Source organism: Lethenteron reissneri, unplaced genomic scaffold, assembly GCF_015708825.2.
Source record: "Lethenteron reissneri isolate LAM-NWPU_2019-01 unplaced genomic scaffold, ASM1570882v1 scaffold_1640, whole genome shotgun sequence".
Classification (NCBI taxonomy): domain Eukaryota; kingdom Metazoa; phylum Chordata; class Hyperoartia; order Petromyzontiformes; family Petromyzontidae; genus Lethenteron; species Lethenteron reissneri.
The window spans coordinates 955794-975236 of NW_026891378.1; the positions used below are offsets into that span (position 1 = coordinate 955794).

Genomic DNA, 19443 nt, shown 5'->3' on the forward strand with positions numbered 1-19443 from the left:
TGAATGGGTGAGTGGGTGAGTTTGTGAGAAGATGAATGGGTGAGTGGGTGAGTTAGTGAGAATATTAATGGGTGAGTGGGTGAGTGAGAAGATGCATGAGTGGGTGGGTGAGTGAGTTAGTGAGAAGATGAATGGGTGAGTGGGTGGGTGGGTGAGTGAGCAAGATGGTGAGTTGATGAGTGAGTGGGTAAGTAGCGGCATGGTGCTGGCCACCCATCCACAGTGCCGGCCGTCGTATGCGTGACGCTTTAAAAATATATATATAGTTCTCACTAAAAGCACTTGCCCCAACAGTCTGTTAAGGCTACACGGGGGGCACCTTTGCATTTGTGTGCGTAGGGTTCTGCACGCCGCTGGGATTGTTCGCCGTCATGGGTCTGGACGTCTTACCCCTGTGGCTCTACGTGAGTCAGAACCGAGAGCCACTGGGTCTGGCTCCCTTCACACTGCCACTGCTCACAGCCGGCACGGCACTGCTGATGAGTGGGCGCGCGATTTGCCTGGGCGTAGAGGTGTGGACACGCGCACACACGCACACACGTTCACGCGTGTACACGCATGCACAAAGACAAAGATCCCCCTGTATAGCCTGAACAGACTTGGGGCAAGTAGTAGCGAGCAATATCTTTGAAAGCACACACAACAACCTGCCATTCGCCACTAGGTGGCAGTAATGTCACCACGGTGCTTGTGCCAGGCTACAAGTAAGTGTCGAACGTCTGCTAGCAGGTGGTCACGGGACAGACCCCCAGGTGCCATGGGTTTACTGATTGAGATGACTGGCTGATGCACCACCTGTGCCCCCTACTGTGCCAACTTGCTGTGCTTTATCCACCCGGCGCTCCGCTCGTTGTTGTGAGCGTCACTCCTCTGCCCTCCAATGTTGCTGGAGGGTGACTGCCTCCAACTGCCTTGTAGCAGCGTCCTTCATGAGCCTCCTCCATAGAGCCCGATCTTGACACCTCTGGTTCCAGTTATTGGCAAGTCCACTCAGCTCCACATCCTCTTGCACCACATCGCTCCATCTCTTCTCTAGCCCATGCCGCACCCGTTTTGCCCCCTCTAGCTGCTTGGGCATACGGTGGCTGGGCATGCGGGCTACATGACCCAGCCAATGCAACCTTGCCTGCTGGAGGAGCTCACCGATGGGACTGTGTCCATATCTTTTGAGGATTGTGAGCTCCTCACACAATCCAGCCTGGTTGAACCCCGGACGGATCGTAAGCAAGCCACCTTTGAATGTTTCTAACTGGCGAATATTTTCCATTAGGGGGGCCCACGTTTCACAAGCATAGAGAAGGGAGGGCATTACTGTGACCGAGAAGACCCGAAGCTTCGTGTGGAGCGACAGATCAGGTAGCTTCCACACAGCGTTACGCAGCTGATGAAAAGATAATGCACTCGACTGATTTGGAGTGAGACCTGTACTGTCAAACTGGACCTGGTCATAAGCACACTGCCCAGGTATGGGAAACTCTCCACTCTCTCCACAACTGCCCCACCAATGTGGAGTTGAGGGGGGTGGAGTGTCCAATGACACAAAATACCCAGGCAGGTGCTTAGTTTTTGAGGGGCTGATGGTAAGGCCCCACCTCTTGGTGGCAAATTTCAGGCTCAGCAGCAGCAGCCAACTCATCCTCTGAGTGAGCAGCAATAACCAGATCATCGGCATACGTAACATGGTTGACCAATGGGGAGTCATCCCTTGACCTGCACCCGAGCATCGATCAGCCTCCCATTGTATCTGTCCCAGATACAATGGAAATTCCACTGTTGCAGCCATGGAATGCTTCTCGAACTACGTGGTTGAAAATATGTTAAATCGTGTTGGTGCCAGAGGACATCCCTGCCGCACCCCAAGGTCAACAGAAAGTGGCTCTGACTCCCCACCATCATGAAGGTCCTTAATGATTGTGAGCAGAGAGTTAGGGACTCCGAAACTACGAAGATCAACCCAGAGACTAAGCCTGTTGATAGTATAACAGGCCTTGACCAGGTCAATAAAGCAGAGATGTAGGTCATAATTGGAAATTCCCTACACCTCTGCTGTATCAGATGGACAGGAAATATGACATCTGTGCAGGACCGCCCTGGCCTGAGACCACATTGGGGCTATGCAAGCCTCTCCTCAGCGTACCTGGCTAAGTAATGTTGAATAATCCTTGCCAGGACCTTTCCCGACACACTGAGGAGTGAGATGCTCCTTGTAGTTAGTCTGTAGAGTCACCAGGGCATCCTTCCAATCCTGAGGAACGCGTCCCGGTGGTCCAACTGATATGATGTCATATAGGGCAGTCTGCACAGAAACACCACCCTCCCTCAGCAGTTCGCTTGGGAGATCATCTCTGACCGGTGCTTTTCATGGTCTCCGGCTCTGGATCACCTTCAGTACTTCCTCAACAGATGGCACCTCAGCCAAGCCACTCACTGGGGGTGACAACTTCTTCCAATATTTGAGGCACTGCAGCCTCACCAGGGTCATCCCCACTTTGCCCCATGATGGTTTCCAGGCTGAGGAATTTCCCCTCCCCAAGACCTCACAGAAATGCTCAGAACATCTGCAAACATGTTCCTGGGGGTCAGAGATCGGATCACCTTTCTTTTCTCTAAGAATGGTGATGTGTGGCGCTGCAAGTAAACTTTTTTGATGAAATTCAAGATTAATTTGTGATCGCAAGCAACTCATGGCAGACTCCATCTCCTCAGCAACCCGTGATCACCACCCATCCTTGCAGCACCGCACGGCTCTCGGAACTTCCGAGCGAAGGCTGCAGGAAGCCTCCTTCTCCGACGTGGGATGCTGTAGACGATGAGGCCTGTCGCTTTATATCAGCAAGCCTGAACACCTCCGCTGTCAGCCAGGGTCTCTGAGGTCTGGACCGCGTTCCCAAAGCAGCCATTGCAGCTACATGAGCCACAGTCCTAAACCTCACCCATTTCCCCTCGACATCAGGATGCGGGGGGGGCGATGCCAACCTTAGCTGCATGCGATAATAAAATTATTGCTTGCAACTTTCATCAGCGAGCTGAGACCAGGCCACTGTGGGTTTCAATGGGGTCCTAGATGGACACCCACCACCGGAGTGGAAGAATGGCAGGCGCATCATACAGATGACAAGCCAATGGTCAGTGGGCAGATCAACTCCACGGTAGATCCTGTGTACACACACACATACACGTGTTAGAAGCGCACACGTGTACACACACAGACGTGTAAACACACGTGTATGCGTATACACGTACACACATGAGTGTACACGCACAGGTATACACATAAGGCAGAGATCTTTGTGTGGTGTGTGCGTGTGACAGGTGTGGTGTGTGTGGAATCACATCCGCTATCTGACGTCTCTCCAATCGTCACCCGCCAGACGCTGAGGAAGACAACAAAAAACCCGCGATGTGGATGCAGAGATTTTTTTGTCTATCCGGTCCATTGGAAGACCATCAACTCTCGATGATACTGCTGTATCTATATATATAAAAGGGAAATGTGTGAATATATGTGTCTGTTCGAAATGTTTAGCATACTTCCCGACATGCAACACACTTGAAATTTGGCATGTGGGTAGCTTCCAGACTGTACACAATGGAAAACGTATAAAAAATTACTTTTGTATTTTGGTGGTGGGGGGGGCGCATAAATGCATATATTTGGCACACAAGTGAGCGGTGACGTCATATCTGTGATGTCACCCGCATTCGGCAGCGTCACGCAGTGTGCCTGCTGACGTCCGCATCCCCCCCCCACCCTCCGCGCAGGCCGTGTATTAATCCAAGACAAGTCCCGGGCGAAGCCGGGTAGTCAATCTAATATTACAATAAAAAAAACTATTATAATTGTTTTTTTACTCTTCTATCTGGCAACAAAACTGACACCTTTCATACAAGGAGTCATGTTTGCATAGACCACAACACCTGTAGCCATAATGCAAACAAAAAAACATAACTCTGACGATATATGCACTGTCCTTGAAGCCGACTGGCCACACCCGAGACAGCTTTCCTTAGAGCCTAGTCTCACGTGGTGTTGGACTAGATGACGCCAAAAGGCGCACAACCCAAAGACAATGCACCACCAGAGTATGAGAGCTCGGGGCAAGCACCCACACCACTGGAACCTCATTTGCCAGTAAAAAAAATTGGGGGTGGGGGGGGGCGCATAAATGCATAACTATTACTCAATAAACCAGGTGTAATGCCCCTTTGAGCTGCTGCGTAGCTCTTTGTCAGAAGCCCTGAACTGGCCATCGCAACAAGATAGCAGATCAACTCAAGTGGCTGATACCATCATCATCATTTGGGAACGTATAGCAGCAGCCAAATACTCTAAACGCGTGTTTCTACAGACTCATATAGACCCACAGATCCACAGAGACCCATACTCACAGAGACCCATAATACAACGAAACTTTTTATTTTACCAGATAAAGCCCCACTGAGCTATGTGGCTCTTTTTCAGAAGCGACCTGGTCATCATTAAGCGATAGCAGCTCAATCCAAGTGGCTGATATCTTCATCGTCATCGTCGTCACGTGGACACTTATAGCAGCAGCCAAATACTCTAAACGCTGTGACGTTCATTCTAAATGTTGAGAGGAAAACCCAGAGGAACTCAGAGAGACACGCAAACTCCAAATATACAGCAACAGGTATCGAACCCACGACCTCCTGTGTATCAGGCTAGGTAGTTAACATCTCCCCTGCCGGCGTTGTTATGTTCCGGTGTTTCTACAGACTCGTAGAGGCCCACGGACACACAGAGACCCATTCTCGTAGAGAACCACAGAGACCCAGACTCATAGAGACCCACAGAGACCTTGACTCATAGGGACCTAAAGAGACCCAGACTCATAGAGAACCACAGAGACCCAGACTCATAGAGACCCACAGAGACCTTGACTCATAGGGACCCAAAGAGACCCAGACTCATAGAGAACCACAGAGACCCAGACTCATAGAGACCCACAGAGACCCAGACTCAAAGAGACCCAAAGAGACCCATAGTCATTGAGACCCATACTAAAACTAAACCATTTTTCATTTTACCAGATCAGGCCCCACTGAACTGCTCTCTAGCTTTTTCGATTTAAAGCTTTCGTGACTGCAGGGATTCATATTCTTGGTTCTTTCGGTAAAGTCACGTAGAAGGGAAAGAATAAAATAATACTAATTATTTTCCTTCTACGTGACATTACCGAAAGAACCAAGAATATGCTCTCTGGCTCTTTATCATAAGCGACCTGGCCATCACAAATGATAGCAACTCAACACGAGTGACTGATATCATCATCACGTGGACATTTATAGAACCCCTCTGAACGACGGTAATTAGTTCTACGAAACCGGTCGTTAAGTGAGTAATAGAAAATGCACGTTCAAGGCTTATTTCGTCCCGATAGTATCGAAGGTTATCCCTTTTCCGCCACAAAAAAGGTACTTCATTATATTTAAACAATGGCTATTAATACACCAAGATGATAACAACGTTATAAACACATAATATGAACAAGTAGCATGGTTAAATCAATGAGTTAATGCATCATTACTGTATGGTGGGTAAGCGAATACATTGGGCTGGATGGAGGCCCGTGATTAAGCGATTAGTCGTTTTCAGGGATGGTCATTAAGAGGGGTTCTACTCTCGACTATACACTACACTACTACACACTACACTACTACACACCACACTACTACACACCACTACTACACACTACACTACTACACACTACACTACTATACATTACACATTGGGCTCTATGGAGGCCCGTCGTTAAGCGATTAGTCATTAAACGGGGTGGTTCTGCTGTATAGCAGTAGCCAAATACTCTTAAAAGCGTGGTGATGTTAATTCTACACACGGAGGTAAAAAAAATGGAGGACCTAGAAACCACCATTGGGAGAGAGAGAACGAGCGAGAGACACACAGACTCCAGATGTACAGGAGCAGACGTCGTCGTCCGAATATTCTGAACGACCCAAAACCATCAACGCGCTACAACTCGAAACTCGGATTTCAACTTAAAACAACCCAGAGGTGATCGTTCAACACTGCCGTCGTTTGTCAATCTTCAAATCCACCTATGGGTTGGATTCCAGGCCCCGGACTGGCCACGGGGCGGCTCCGGGTTATGTTCCGAAGTTTCCGATGCGCCGAGCTGTGTGTATGTGTGTCAAAGGGGATGGGGGAAGAGAGTGAAACAATGCAACAAATAGATTCATCTTTGCGTGGTTTTTTTTTGTATGAAATACAGCCCGCTCTGCTGTAACGCAGCGCCTGAGCTCTTGTTGTTTCCTTAACGCGAATTGGAGATAGACGGCGCGCTGCCAGCTTACATTGACATGCTAATCACATTTACACAGTACATTTACGTTCAGATGTCTCACTTTAACATCACTAGCCCCCTCCCCCCACAATTCGTTCATGACTCTGGGGCTATGCCCATCTCTAACCTTTAAATGCAGCCTGCATCAGCAGCTTCCCTCTTTCTTCCGCTTGATGACGACTGCTTGTGTTGCGATCGAAACGTCGTGATCTATTAATATTTTTTCGACATACGTGACTTTACCGAAAGAACCAAAGAGTATGGAGATAGACAATGTAATATAACGCGACGAAAACGTGTTATTACAGACAACGCATTTTTTGTTATAACGCGGAAAACGGATTTTTATATACAGTAAAACCTCTTGTTAATACCACACAAGCCTTGCCGAATTATCCAATATTCCGAATTGTATAAAATGGTGACTCTCCAGTGCCTCGTGCCCCAATATGGAAATAATAATCCAAATTTGTTTTCCAAACTTATCACGCACCAAACGCATTCATACACACAGCCTGCATCAATTATATCCAGAGCTGTAGTGTATAGTGTAGTAGTGTAGTGTATAGTAGTGTCGTGTACCTTACGCTCTCGGTTTGGCATTCAGGATAGTAGTGTAGTGTATAGTAGTGTTGTGTATGGTAGGACAGTGCATACATTATCAGAGTTATGTTTTTTGTTTGCATTATGACTGCAGGTAATGTGGTCTATGCAAACATGACTCCTTGTAAAAAAGGTGTCAGTTTTGTTGCCAGATAAAAGGGTAAAAAAACATATTCTTAGGTTTTTTCGGTAAAGTCACGTAGGTAAAACATCAAAATTAATAAATGCAACCGCGTCCACGCCGTCGTCCATTCTTTTGGCCCCGCCCCCCCTCCCCCTCCCGATGCGTTGTACGTGGCACTCCGTGCCGTCTTTGAGCCCCGCCCCCCTCCCTCCCGATACGTTCCATTCATTGGCTACCACATTCTGATGAGCTCCCCCCCCCCCCTCTTCTCCCCTCTCAACTTGCTTTTAAGGGATTACATCTTGAATCATTGCCTCACTTGATGCAGCTAATCCGGCTGTGACGGTCCCACCTGATGACGGAGACTTGTGTTGCCTCCGAAACGTCGTGATTTTTATTTTATTTTTATTAATTTTGATGTTTTACCTACGTGACTTTACCGAAAAAACCTAAGAATATGATTCCTTGCAGTCACGAAAGCTTCAAATCTAGGTAAAAAAACAAATTATCAACACATGTTTAGTTTAGTATTAGAGACTGGGTGAAAAGTGGGCGAAGGTTTGCCCCAAACTTAATGACGATATCAGCCACTCGGTTGAGCAGCTATCATTTTGTTATGGCTTGGGTCGCTTCTGATAAAGAGCTATGTAGTTCAGTGTGACCTTACACCTGGTAATATTAGTTTTTAGTTAATTCTAGATTTGAAGCTTTCGTGACTGCAAGGATTCATATTCTTAGGTTTTTTTTTTCGGTAAAGTCACATAGGTAAAAAATAATTTTACTTAATAAAAGTTAAATAAAAAAAATAAAAATCACGACGTTTCGGAGGCAACACAAGCTTCCGTCTTCAGGTGGAACCGTCACAGCACGATTGCTGTTTCAAGTAAAGAGAAATTCCAAGAGACCCGACCTTGTATATATACTGGTTGAGGGGGGAGGAGCCGGTTCCACCTGAAGACGGAAGCTTGTGTTGCCTCCGAAACGTCGTGATTAATTTTATTTTAATTATACTTTTATTAATTTTTATTCATTTTTATTTACATTTTTTACCTACGTGACTTTACCGAAAAAACCTAAGAATATAGTTTTTAGTTAGTTAAGCAGGCAGCCGAGGGTGGCGTGCCTAATACCTAGCACTGTCGATTAGCGCCGCTCACTGCTCAGCGCGTCTTAAGGGGCCGTCTATAAATGACGTCACGCGATTTTGGACGATTTTGACCCCCCTCCCTCGTCACACGGCGTCACAAAAAGTCAGACCCCCCCCCCCTCAAATATGACGTCACAAAGCTCTGCCCCCCCCCCACCCCCCAAAAAAAACATGCTTCAAATCGCTTTAAACTATTGTCATTGCAGTGCGTATTTAATGTGGTGCTGCACTCTGATGTTGTAGGAGAAAACATTTATTAAAATTATATTTAATTAAGTAGAACGTGTTGTCTATATTTATTTAAAGTTGCGCATTTTGATGAGACGTTACATTTCTCAACCCCCCCCCCCCCCCCAATCGTCACACATCGTCACAAATGTCTGACCCCCCCTCCCCCCCCCTAGGTGCGTGACGTCATTTATGGACGGCCCCTAAGGAGCGCCGAGCCAGAGTCTGGCCCCAGTACCAGTGCGGCCAGTACCCAAAAGGCAGATGGTCGGTGGCGATTTTTAACCCAAAGAGATCGAGGGTTTACCTCTGGCGACGACGACGGCGACGGCGGCGGCGGCGCTGATGATGGCGACGGAGATGATCACAGCTAAGATCGTACAAGTGCGGTGGTCTGTAACAAACGATGGGGCAAATGGGGTGGGGCGGTGGGGAAGTAAACCATGAGGCACGCCTAGAGGGGTGTCTGGCGAACCTTTTCCAGCGCGCAGCTTCTGCTCGGAGAGTACTTACTAATAAAAATTAAATGTATAGTGCCGCATTCCATACCTGTCAACCCCTTATCAGTGCCCTACCTTATTGTAGACCAAATCAAACCTCATAGGTCAAAGTTCATCCTATACACTACACGATATACTACACTACACTATACAGCACTATACATTACACTATACACTACACTATGTACTCCACTACACACCACCATACACTACACTATACACCCCACTATATACTACACTACTATCCACTACACTATACACTACACTACTACAATCTGTCAACCCCTTATCAGTGCCTACCTTATTCCAGACAAATTCAGACCCTATTGGTCACACCGTGCCCTTATAAACCTCAACGTTTATCCTCCAAAGCCCGTATTGAAACGGCTGTACGCCAAATGGACCTGAAAACTCAATTTCCCCCGTACAAGAATACGGGGTAAACCGTATGGGTTGACAGGAATGGAATTCCATCCTAGGATCCCCAATGCGCAATGCATGCAATGGGGTTGTGTTGTGGGGTTTGCGGAGTCTCACAAGTCGTCCATTCGTTTCCTTCAAGTGGTAGTTTGTTATTGGCATCTGCAACATATCACAACAACAACAATAAATGCACATTAATATCAACCATCAAGCAATCCTCATTCATATGAAGGTGAATTCATTCACAGAGCAAGCGAGTAGTGGTAGCGGTTGCAGCTATGGGACATTTTTTTTTGCCAGTCTCAAAAATAAGAAGAGGCTTCACTGTCCTTTCTGGCAAGAAGACAGGAGTTGTGTGTGTGATTTCGATCTAAAATTCCCCTCCCTTACCTCCCACCTCCCTCCCCCCATCGTCACCCACCCACCCTCCACACCACCACCCCCAGAACGACACAAGCCCACACATACACCTCATTATCAAAACCCTCATCTTCATCATCACCGGCACACCACTCGATCGCAGCAGCCCAGATCAGCACAACAGGGCAAATTTGGCCAACATCTAGGGGTAAGTGGAAAAAGTTAGTGAGGCAAGTGGTAGAAGCAGCCACGGGAACATCGGTTTTGGCCGGAGTGGCAACCGATTAAAATAATAATGGCCCAGGGCTGTGTTGAGACGCCGTCAGGGAAAAGAACATATTTTTTGCGGCCTGATGCGGAGACAGGAAAGGCCGCCAGAGTACACGCCCCGGTGGGAGAGTCGATGACGATTCCACCGCGAGCGCTGGTGTTAATTCCCTTGAGAATTATTTTATTATGTTTTATTTTTATTATTTTATTACTTCTCTTCTACGTGATGACTTTACCGAAAGAACCAAGAAGATAAAAAGTAAGAAGAGCCACTTTATCAGGACACAGCCACAGTACGGGACGCTGGGCCTCGATCTTGTTCTTAAACTTGTCTTCCCTCGAACGTGCCCTCCCCCTGTGTTCTGCCCTTTTATTACACGCTTTTTATTAACTCACTGAGTCTGTTGTATCCTCAAATCTTGTAACTCAATTTCTACCCACTTCCAAATGTGGTATCGACTGCGAACTTGGTATACTTATGTCATACTGATGACAATACTATATTATATCATTAAAATTAAAATAGTTTTAAACATTATTTTTTATATGTTTCAGCTTGGGTCTAATTGTCCACGCTCAACTTACGTTGGCTGTAAATCACCACGGTCCCTTACGTTATGGCAAGCTTCCTGGTCACTTCTTGGAGTCGTGGAGTTCTTTCATTACTAGTACGATACATTTCATTAAAGCGTGTTTAAAAAGAAGTGTTTTTTTTATATTACTTATATGTAGCATCCTTTCTGGAATGTTCCCTCGCTGTATTTCCCCTTAGCCAATCCCTGTCGTTCCCCTCCAACGGATCCCAACCTTCGCCTCTGGGTTCCACTTCTGTTTCCTGCCAATTCTCCTTTAGACCCTTTTCTCCAATCACTTTAACATACTTCCTCCCGACCAATCCCTGTGGAGGCCTCTTTCGGCCAATCGGAGACCTTGGTTTATTGTCGAATATCCATTAGGCTGCACATTTACTTGGGGTAATTTTTCTGGAATTACAGTAGTGTCGTGTATAGTTGTATTATGTACAGCAGTGTTTCGCAGTGTAGTGCATAGCAGTGTATAGTAGTGTTGTATAATATCGTAGTGTATTGATTGTAGTGTAGTGTATAATAGTGTAGTGTATAGTAGTGTATATTCGTGTAGTGTATAGTAGTGTAGTGTTTTTTAGTGTATAGTAGGGTGTAGTGAATCGTGTAGTGCATAGTAGCGTAGAGTAGTGTATAGTAGTGTAGTGTATAGTAGTGTAGTGTTGAGTAGTGTATAGTGTAGTGTATGGTAGTGTATATATTGTAAAGTATAATAGTGTAGTGTATAGTAGTGTATAGTGTAAAGTATAATAGTGTAGTGTATAGTAGTGTAGTGTATAGTTATGTAGTGGATAGTGGTGTAGTGTATAGTGTAGAGTAGAGTGCAGTGGATAGCAGTGTATAGTAGTGTTGTGTATAGTAGTGTGTAGTGTATAGTGGGGTAGTGTATATAGTGTAGTGTATAGTGGTGTATATAGTGTAGTGTATAGTGTAATGGTAGCTCTCGCTGTTCAATAGGCTGTATGTCTCTGCCATTAACGCAGCTGCTGTGCGTGCGTATGGCGACGATGCTCCTTTGCATGTCTGACCCCGCCTACTTACCCTTGGTTGACACCCACCTCAAACCTCTTGTTGCAACAGCCGTTTCTCGTTCAGCAACTCCACTGCTGTATCTTTCTACCTGATGACGATTGCATGTGTTGCGATCAAAACGTTGTGATTTATTATTTATTTTTATTTTTACCTACGTGACTTTACCGAAAGAACCAAAGAGTATAGTGTATAGTGTGGTGTATAATAGTGTAGTGTATAGTGGTGTGGTGTATAGTAGTGTGTAATCTAAAGTGGTGTGTGTATAGTGTAGTGTATAGTGGTGTATATAGTGTAGTATATAGTGTACTGTATAGTAGTGTAGTGTGTAGATGTGTAGTTTATATAATGTAGTGTATAGTGGTGCAGGATATAGTATTGTATAGTAGTGTAGTGTATAGTGTAGTGTATTGTAGTGTAGCGTATAGTGTAGTGTTTCGTAGTGTACTGTGGAGTGTATAGTGCAGTGCATAGTAGTGTTGTGTATATTATAGTGTAGTGTATAGTAGTGTAGCATATAATGCAGTGTACATTAGTGTAGTGTGTAATGGAGTGCATTCTAGTGTAGCGTATTGTAGTGTAGTGTATAGTAGTGTAGTGTATAGCCGTGTAGTGGATTTTGGTGTAGTATATAGTGTAGAATATAGTGTAGTGTATCATGTAGTGTAAAGTAGTGTAGTGTATAGTGTAGTTTATAGTAGTGTAGTGTATAGTGTAGTTTATAGTAGTGTAGTGTATAGTGTAGTTTATAGTAGTGTAGTGTATAGTAGTGTAGTGTATAGTGTCGTGTATCGTGTAGTGTATAGTAGTGTAGTGTATAGTGTAGTGTATAGTAGTGTAGTGTATAGTGTAGTATATAGCAGTGCAGTGTTTAGTGGAGCAGTGCAAAATGCACCGTACGAGCAGGGGGGACACCACTCACAGTGAACGTCGACTCTGACTTCTGCGCTGGGGCTGCGTCCGCACGCGTTGCTCACGACGCAGCCGTAGTGACCCACGGCCCCATTGTCGACGGAGTTCATCGCCAGCGAACGGTTGCCCCTCGTGTCCTCCCCCAAGGGGCAGCCGTCTCGGAACCAGCTCACGGTCACGTCGTCGCCGCTTCCGCTGCTTCCGTCGGGCACGCGACAGCTGAGGGTGACGTTGCCGCCCTCGACGATGCGGTTGGGGTGGACGTCTATAGACGGCATGGGCGGTGGCCCTGCAAGGCGAAGGAAATTAAATCAAACGGACAACGACCGTCTAGCCGCGTCGCACGCACTTTCAGATGCATTGTACACTACTATACACTACACTATACACTACTATACACTACTACACACTACACTTTACACTACACTATACACTACTATACACTACACTATACACTACTATACACTGCTATACACTATACACTACACTATACACTACACTAAACACTACACTATACACTACACCATACACTACACTACTACACACTACACAACTATAGACTACACGATACACTACACCATACACTGCACTATACACTTGACATTACACTACTATACTACAATACACTACACTATACACTACTATACACTACGTTCGGTGCCAAAGAAGTTCAACATACATACATACATATGTACGTATGTGTAACAGCACTTGCCCTCAATAGCCTGTTAGAGGCTACATGGCGGGGGGGGGGGTCCTTTGTCTTTGTGGACATGTAACCAGCGCCGTGATGGCTAGGAGATGTTAACTACCTCGCCTGGTATGCAGGAGGTCGTCAATTCGATCTCGACTCTGACGATACCTGCTGTATATTTGGAGTTTGCATCTCTCTCTCTCTCCGTGGAGATGTTAACTACCTCGCCTGGTGTGCAGGAGGTCGTGGATTCGATCTCGACTCTGACGATACCTGCTGTATATTTGGAGTTTGCATCTCTCTCTCTCTCCGTGGAGATGTTAACTACCTCGCCTGGTATGCAGGAGGTCGTCAGTTTGATCCCCACTCTGACGATACCTGCTGTATATTTGGAGTTTGTATTTCTCTCTCCCCGTGGAGATGTTAACTACCTCGCCTGGTATGCAGGATGTCGTGGGGTTGATCCCGACCCTTACGATACCTGCTGCTGCTGTATATTTGGTATCTGTGTGTCTCCCTCTCCCCGTGGTGGTCGCGTGGATTTTTCCCCGGGTCCTCCGGTTTTTTCCCTCCACATTTAAAATTAACATCACCACGGGATTAGAGTTTTTAACTGCTGCTATGTATTCCCACACGATGATTATGATATAAGCCACTTGGTTGAGCTGCTATGATTGGGTCGCTTGTCTGAAAGAGAAGCTACACAGCTGCTCAGTGGTGGGGCCTCTTTACACCTGGCACAAGAAAAAAAAACAGTTGATCAATAAACCGACGTGAACGTACCTGTGACGCGCAAATCATACGACTGGCACTTCTTCAAAGTGTGATTGTGTTTGTATTCCAATTCGTAGACTCCCCGGTCTCCGTCGCCCACCACTTTGAGCAGCAGAGACATGTCAGCGGTGAGCTCCACTCGCCCCTTGTAGTTCGGGGTGGGTTCTTGAGACGACCAATCAGACGCTCGGACCAGATCGTAAATTATTATTTTTTTGTCTCCCTTTCGCATCACGTTCCAGCTCCACCTGGCTCCGTCCGGAATGGTGCACCTCCGTCGGAGGGTGACGGACGCTCCGGGGCAACTGGCGACGGATTCGAGAGCACCCACGGGACCTGCGGAACGAAAGAGGGAAAAAAATTACACGGCACGCATTTGTACGTTACACGATACACTACTATACTCTACTATACACGACACTATACACGACTATGCACTGCACTATGCACTGCACTATACACTACACTATATACTACACTATACACTACTATACACGACACTATACACGACTATGCACTGCACTATGCACTGCACTATACACTACACTATATACTACACTATACACTACTATACACTACACTACTAAATTCTAATATACATTACACTATACACGACACTACTATACACTACACTACTATACGCTATTATACATTACGATACATAATTGGGGCCGTCCATGAATGACGTCACGCGATTTTGTCCGGTTTTTGACCCCCCCCTCTCCCCCCCCCTCGTCACACGACGTCACACGACGTCACAAAAAGTCAGACCCCCCTCAAATATGACGTCACAAAGCTCTGCCCCGCCCCCCCCAAAACCATATTTCCATTTTGCACTATACACTACACTACTAAAGACTGAACTATTAAAAAATTTATATGCTTCAAATCACTTTAAACTATTATCATTGTAGTGCGTATTTAATGTGGCGCTGCACTCTGATGTTGTAGGGAAACACGTGTATTAAAAATGAGGCGTTGGAAAGCTGAAATTTAGCATAAAAATAACTTGAAAATATTCAACGTGTAACTAAAACTACAGATCTTCAGAATATCATATTGAAATTCTGTCGTAATTATAAAATATTAAAAGTAATTATAACTATGAAAAAATAATTGTAACTTTATAGTAAAACGAAGCAAAATGGAGAGGGCAATTATAGCAATCACATATTCATTTCACAGAATTAAAAGCCCTGGTAGAATCATTAGAATCAAAATATTTAATAACAATCATTAAAAAAATTTACAAAATTTATGCTTCTCCATTCTCCCATGGAGAAACGAAATGCTCCTTCATGGAATAAATAATAGGTGGCCTTAGTAAATTTAAATAATCAAATAAATGATAATTAAAATTTATAAAAATGTGTGTTGTTATAACAATTATATTTAATTATTAATTATTTAAAGTTGCGCATTTTGACATGACGTCACATTTCTGAACCCCCCCCCCTCTTCACACATCGTCACAAATGTCTGACCCCCCTCCCCCCCTAGGTGCGTGACGTCATTTACGGACGGCCCCATTATACAGTACACACGATACACTACACTATACACTGCACTATACACTACACTACTATAGACTGGACTACTATACACTACACTCCATAATACAGGTTTGTTTGGGTTAGATCGCGTAAATATATAAATGTGTCATTAAACCCGCCACCGCCCGACACAGCCAATTAGTAAGGTTTGTCACGTAAACAGAACATGCCAATTCGTCACGAGTACAATCTGAGAATGACGTTTTTCCAGTAATTACAACTAGCTTCATCAGGCAACAGTCACATTTGTGGAGAAATCTTCCTGTATCGTTCCTTAAATAGACGGGTAGATGTGATCACGACACTCGTGAGCACTTTTAGCGCGAATTGGGAGGTGATTCATGAATGCATATAAATGACTATGGGTATCCATTTCATTTTTGGTTATTTTTATGGTAATCAACCTATATTATGCATGCGGATTTGTTCTAATACCTCCTGTCGATTGTGTGCACTAAATTATGATAATAGTTTTTTGTCCCTTTCTGGAAATAAAACAGCAGGTTGTGTTAAGATGTTACAATACCAAACTGAAACCTTAGCAAGGAATGATGTCTGCATTAACCACATCTACTTGTGGTAAACATGCAAAAAAACATGCTCTGATAGTATATGCATTGTCTTTGAAACTGATTGGTCCACACCAGAGACAGTTTTCTTTAGAGCCTGGTCTCAAACAGTGTTCGACCGGAGGACGCCAAAAGGCGACCAGCACAAAGACAATGTCACTATCAGGACATTGAGAGCTCGGGGAGAGCAGCTACAACATGAGACCTCCTTTGCACGTATTAAATTATGATAATAGGTTTTTCCCCTTTCTGGCAATAAAACTGTTGTGTTAAGATGTTAAAACACCAAACTGAAACCTTTGCAATCCTAGCACATGTATTGCAATTAAGTGCGAACCATGACAACTCAAAGGAGGACGGGACTGCTTGAATCCAACACAGTGGTCAAAATAAACAGGAGGCCTCACGGATAGATTAGATGAACATAGACACTGCACGATTGCCACCCACATAGACCACGCAGCTACATTCTATGCTACACACATTCCAAGATGTATTTATCAAACGCAAATATGATCTTGGGTGCACTCATCTTTTTAAGCACCACATAGAAACGGGGGAATCTGCGCCTCATGAGCCCCACCGAACAACTACACATTCAGGATAGCGTCAGAGAAATGTTAAAGGCCGATATTAAATCACTATCAAACAGACAATGGGGGTGGCACCAGTTGTCCTTGTGCGAAAAACAGATGGCGCATTAAATAAGGTCACATTGGCAGATTAATACCCCATCGCCCGCATCGACGGCTCGTTCGAAGCCCTCTCCGGGACAAAACATTTTCTCCACACTTGACCTTTTCTGCAGGGACTTTACCATTTTAACTTTTTTGCCGATGGGGTTACATACGACCCTGGCCACATTTCAACGTCTCATGGAGCTGGTGTCGGCAGGCTTCGAATGGGAGACCTGCCTCGTCGTCTACCTCGGTGATGTTATCGTGCTCACAAACACTCCCGACGACCACCTTAATCGCTTGAGTCAAGTCTTCTCTAGGATCCGGCAGGCTAACCTGAAATTAAAACCAGCCAAATGCCACCTGGCACAGACATCAGTCCGGCACCTAGGTCATGTAGTCAGCCGAGAATGCCACTGACCCCTCACAAACCGCCTGCATACAGGAATGGCCTACGTCTACATCAGCGCCCGAGGTCAGACGATTCCGAGGATTCGTCTCACACTACATGAAATTCGTCCCACAGTTCGCTACCATAGGCCAACCCCTACATGCACTTATTGGAAAAGGGAAAATATTTATGTGAGGAACTGCAGAGCAAACATCATCGAAACGTCGTGAGAATGTAATTGTTTTATTTGTATAATTGTATTATTTCCCTTCTACGTGACTTTACCGAAAGAACCAAGAATGTCATTGACACTATTCACTATGAACTGCACTACTATACACGACTATAAACTACACTACTATACACGACTATAAAGTACACTTCTATACACCACAGTATACAGTACACCACTATACACTCCACCATTATATACTACGTTATCCAGTACACTACTGTTCACATCACTACTATACACTACACTGCTATGAACTACACTGCTATACATTACACGACTATACACTACACTACTATACAGTACACGGCACACTATAAACTATTATACACTACACTATTATATACTACACTGTAAACTACTATACACTGCACTATACACTACACTATAAACTATTATACACTGCACTATACACTATACGACTGTACACTACACTGCACTATACACTACACTACTATACGCTACACTATACACTACACTACTATACACTATATACTACACTATAAACTACTATACACTGCACTATACACTACACTATAAACTACTATACACTACACTATACACTGCACTATACACTACGATATGCTACACTATACAGGTAGTCCTCTACTTACGATGGAGATGCGTTACGACCACCCCATCGTAAGTCAAAAATATCGTAAGTCGAAGATGGCCTAGCCTACCCAGGAGTCTTAAAGAATGGTGATAATTTAGCAAAACAGAGCAATTTACAGTACCGTACTGTATAAACGATATACTGTATGTATTTATTAATTATAATACCGTATTGCACAGTAAAATGTAAAGATAAAAAAACAAGGTAAATTCTTAGCCTACCTATATGAACTGCAATTTAATAGAAAGTTTTGTCAGGAAACAATCCTATCTAACAGAGGGCCTACAGATTGATTGATTTCTTCTGTGAACAGGTGTCTTTTATACAGGTAACAAGCTGAGATTAGGAGCACTCCCTTTAAGAGTGTGCTCTAATCTCAGCTTGTTACCTGTATAAAAGACACCTGGGAGCCAGAAATCTTTCTGATTGAGAGGGGGTCAAATACTTATTTCCCTCATTAAAATGCAAATCAATTTATAACATTTTTGACATGCGTTTTTCTGGATTTTGTTGTTGTTATTCTGTTTCTCACTGTTCAAATAAACCTACCATTAAAATTATAGACTGATAATTTCTTTGTCAGTGGGCAAACGTACAAAATCATCAGGGGATCAAATACTTTTTTCCCTCACTGTACGTGACATTTATATTTTCATGCGAGTCGAAAATGTATTAATGCGAGCATGATCCCCCCCCCTCCTCCCCCGGGTTTGGTGGTGGCTGCAAGGCACCGACAAGGCTTATCTCTCCTAGTTACACACAGCCACCAAAAACCCACAGCTACAGAAGCAAACAAGTTGAAACTGGCTTCTCGAATACAACACGGAGGTCACGATAACATCGAGTGGCTTAGGGGCCGTCCATAAATGACGTCACGCACCTAGGGGGGGGGGTCAGACATTTGTGACCATGTGTGACGAGGGGGGGGGGGTTGAGAATTGTGACGTCACATCAAAATGCGCAACTTTAAATAAATATAGACAACACGTTCTACTTAATTAAATATAAATTGTAATAAATGTTTTCTCCTATGACATCAGAGTGCAGCGCCACATTAAATACGCACTACAATGACAATAGTTTAAATCGATTTGAAGCATGTTAGATCGTTTGGGACGAGACTCAAAAGAAAGCTGTCTCTGGTGTAGACCAATCAGTTTTAAAGACAATGCATATATTATCAGAGTATGTTTTTTTGCTTGCATTCTGACCACAAGCATTGTGGTTAATGCAGACACGATTCCTTGTGAAATGTTTCAGTTTGGTGTTTTAACATCTTAACACCTGTTTTGTTGCCAGAAAAAAGGGGAAAAACCTGTTATTATATTTTGGTACTGGCAAAGGAGGTCCCATGATCTATGAACATCGTTCGTCGATGGACAATAGCCTATGGCCAATGTAGGTACATAGACAATGTTACGCTATGAGCAA

The 19443-nt window shown here is 44.6% G+C and overlaps 2 protein-coding genes across 7 annotated transcripts in view; one reads left to right on the forward strand and one right to left on the reverse strand.

Moving 5' to 3' along the window:
* Positions 1–3500, forward strand: part of LOC133339158 (uncharacterized) — a 175430-nt gene extending 171930 nt beyond the window's left edge. For all 6 annotated transcript variants that reach the window (XM_061547302.1, XM_061547299.1, XM_061547304.1 and 3 more), the window contains 2 exons: positions 340–512; positions 3313–3500. In XM_061547302.1, coding sequence (XP_061403286.1) covers positions 340–512; positions 3313–3378 — 239 coding nt within the window. In that variant the 3' untranslated portion in view covers positions 3379–3500. The remainder of the gene's footprint in view (positions 1–339; positions 513–3312) is intronic.
* A 1428-nt stretch (positions 3501–4928) lies between these two features.
* LOC133339163 (B-cell receptor CD22-like) lies at positions 4929–12792 on the reverse strand. The gene is made up of 4 exons (XM_061547308.1): positions 12517–12792; positions 9466–9510; positions 8736–8822; positions 4929–6158 (listed from the first exon to the last, which is right to left on the reverse strand). The coding sequence occupies exons 1-4, from the start codon at positions 12782–12784 to the stop codon at positions 6130–6132; spliced, it is 429 nt and encodes a 142-aa protein (XP_061403292.1). The 5' UTR covers positions 12785–12792; the 3' UTR covers positions 4929–6129.
* Positions 12793–19443: the final 6651 nt, after the last annotated feature.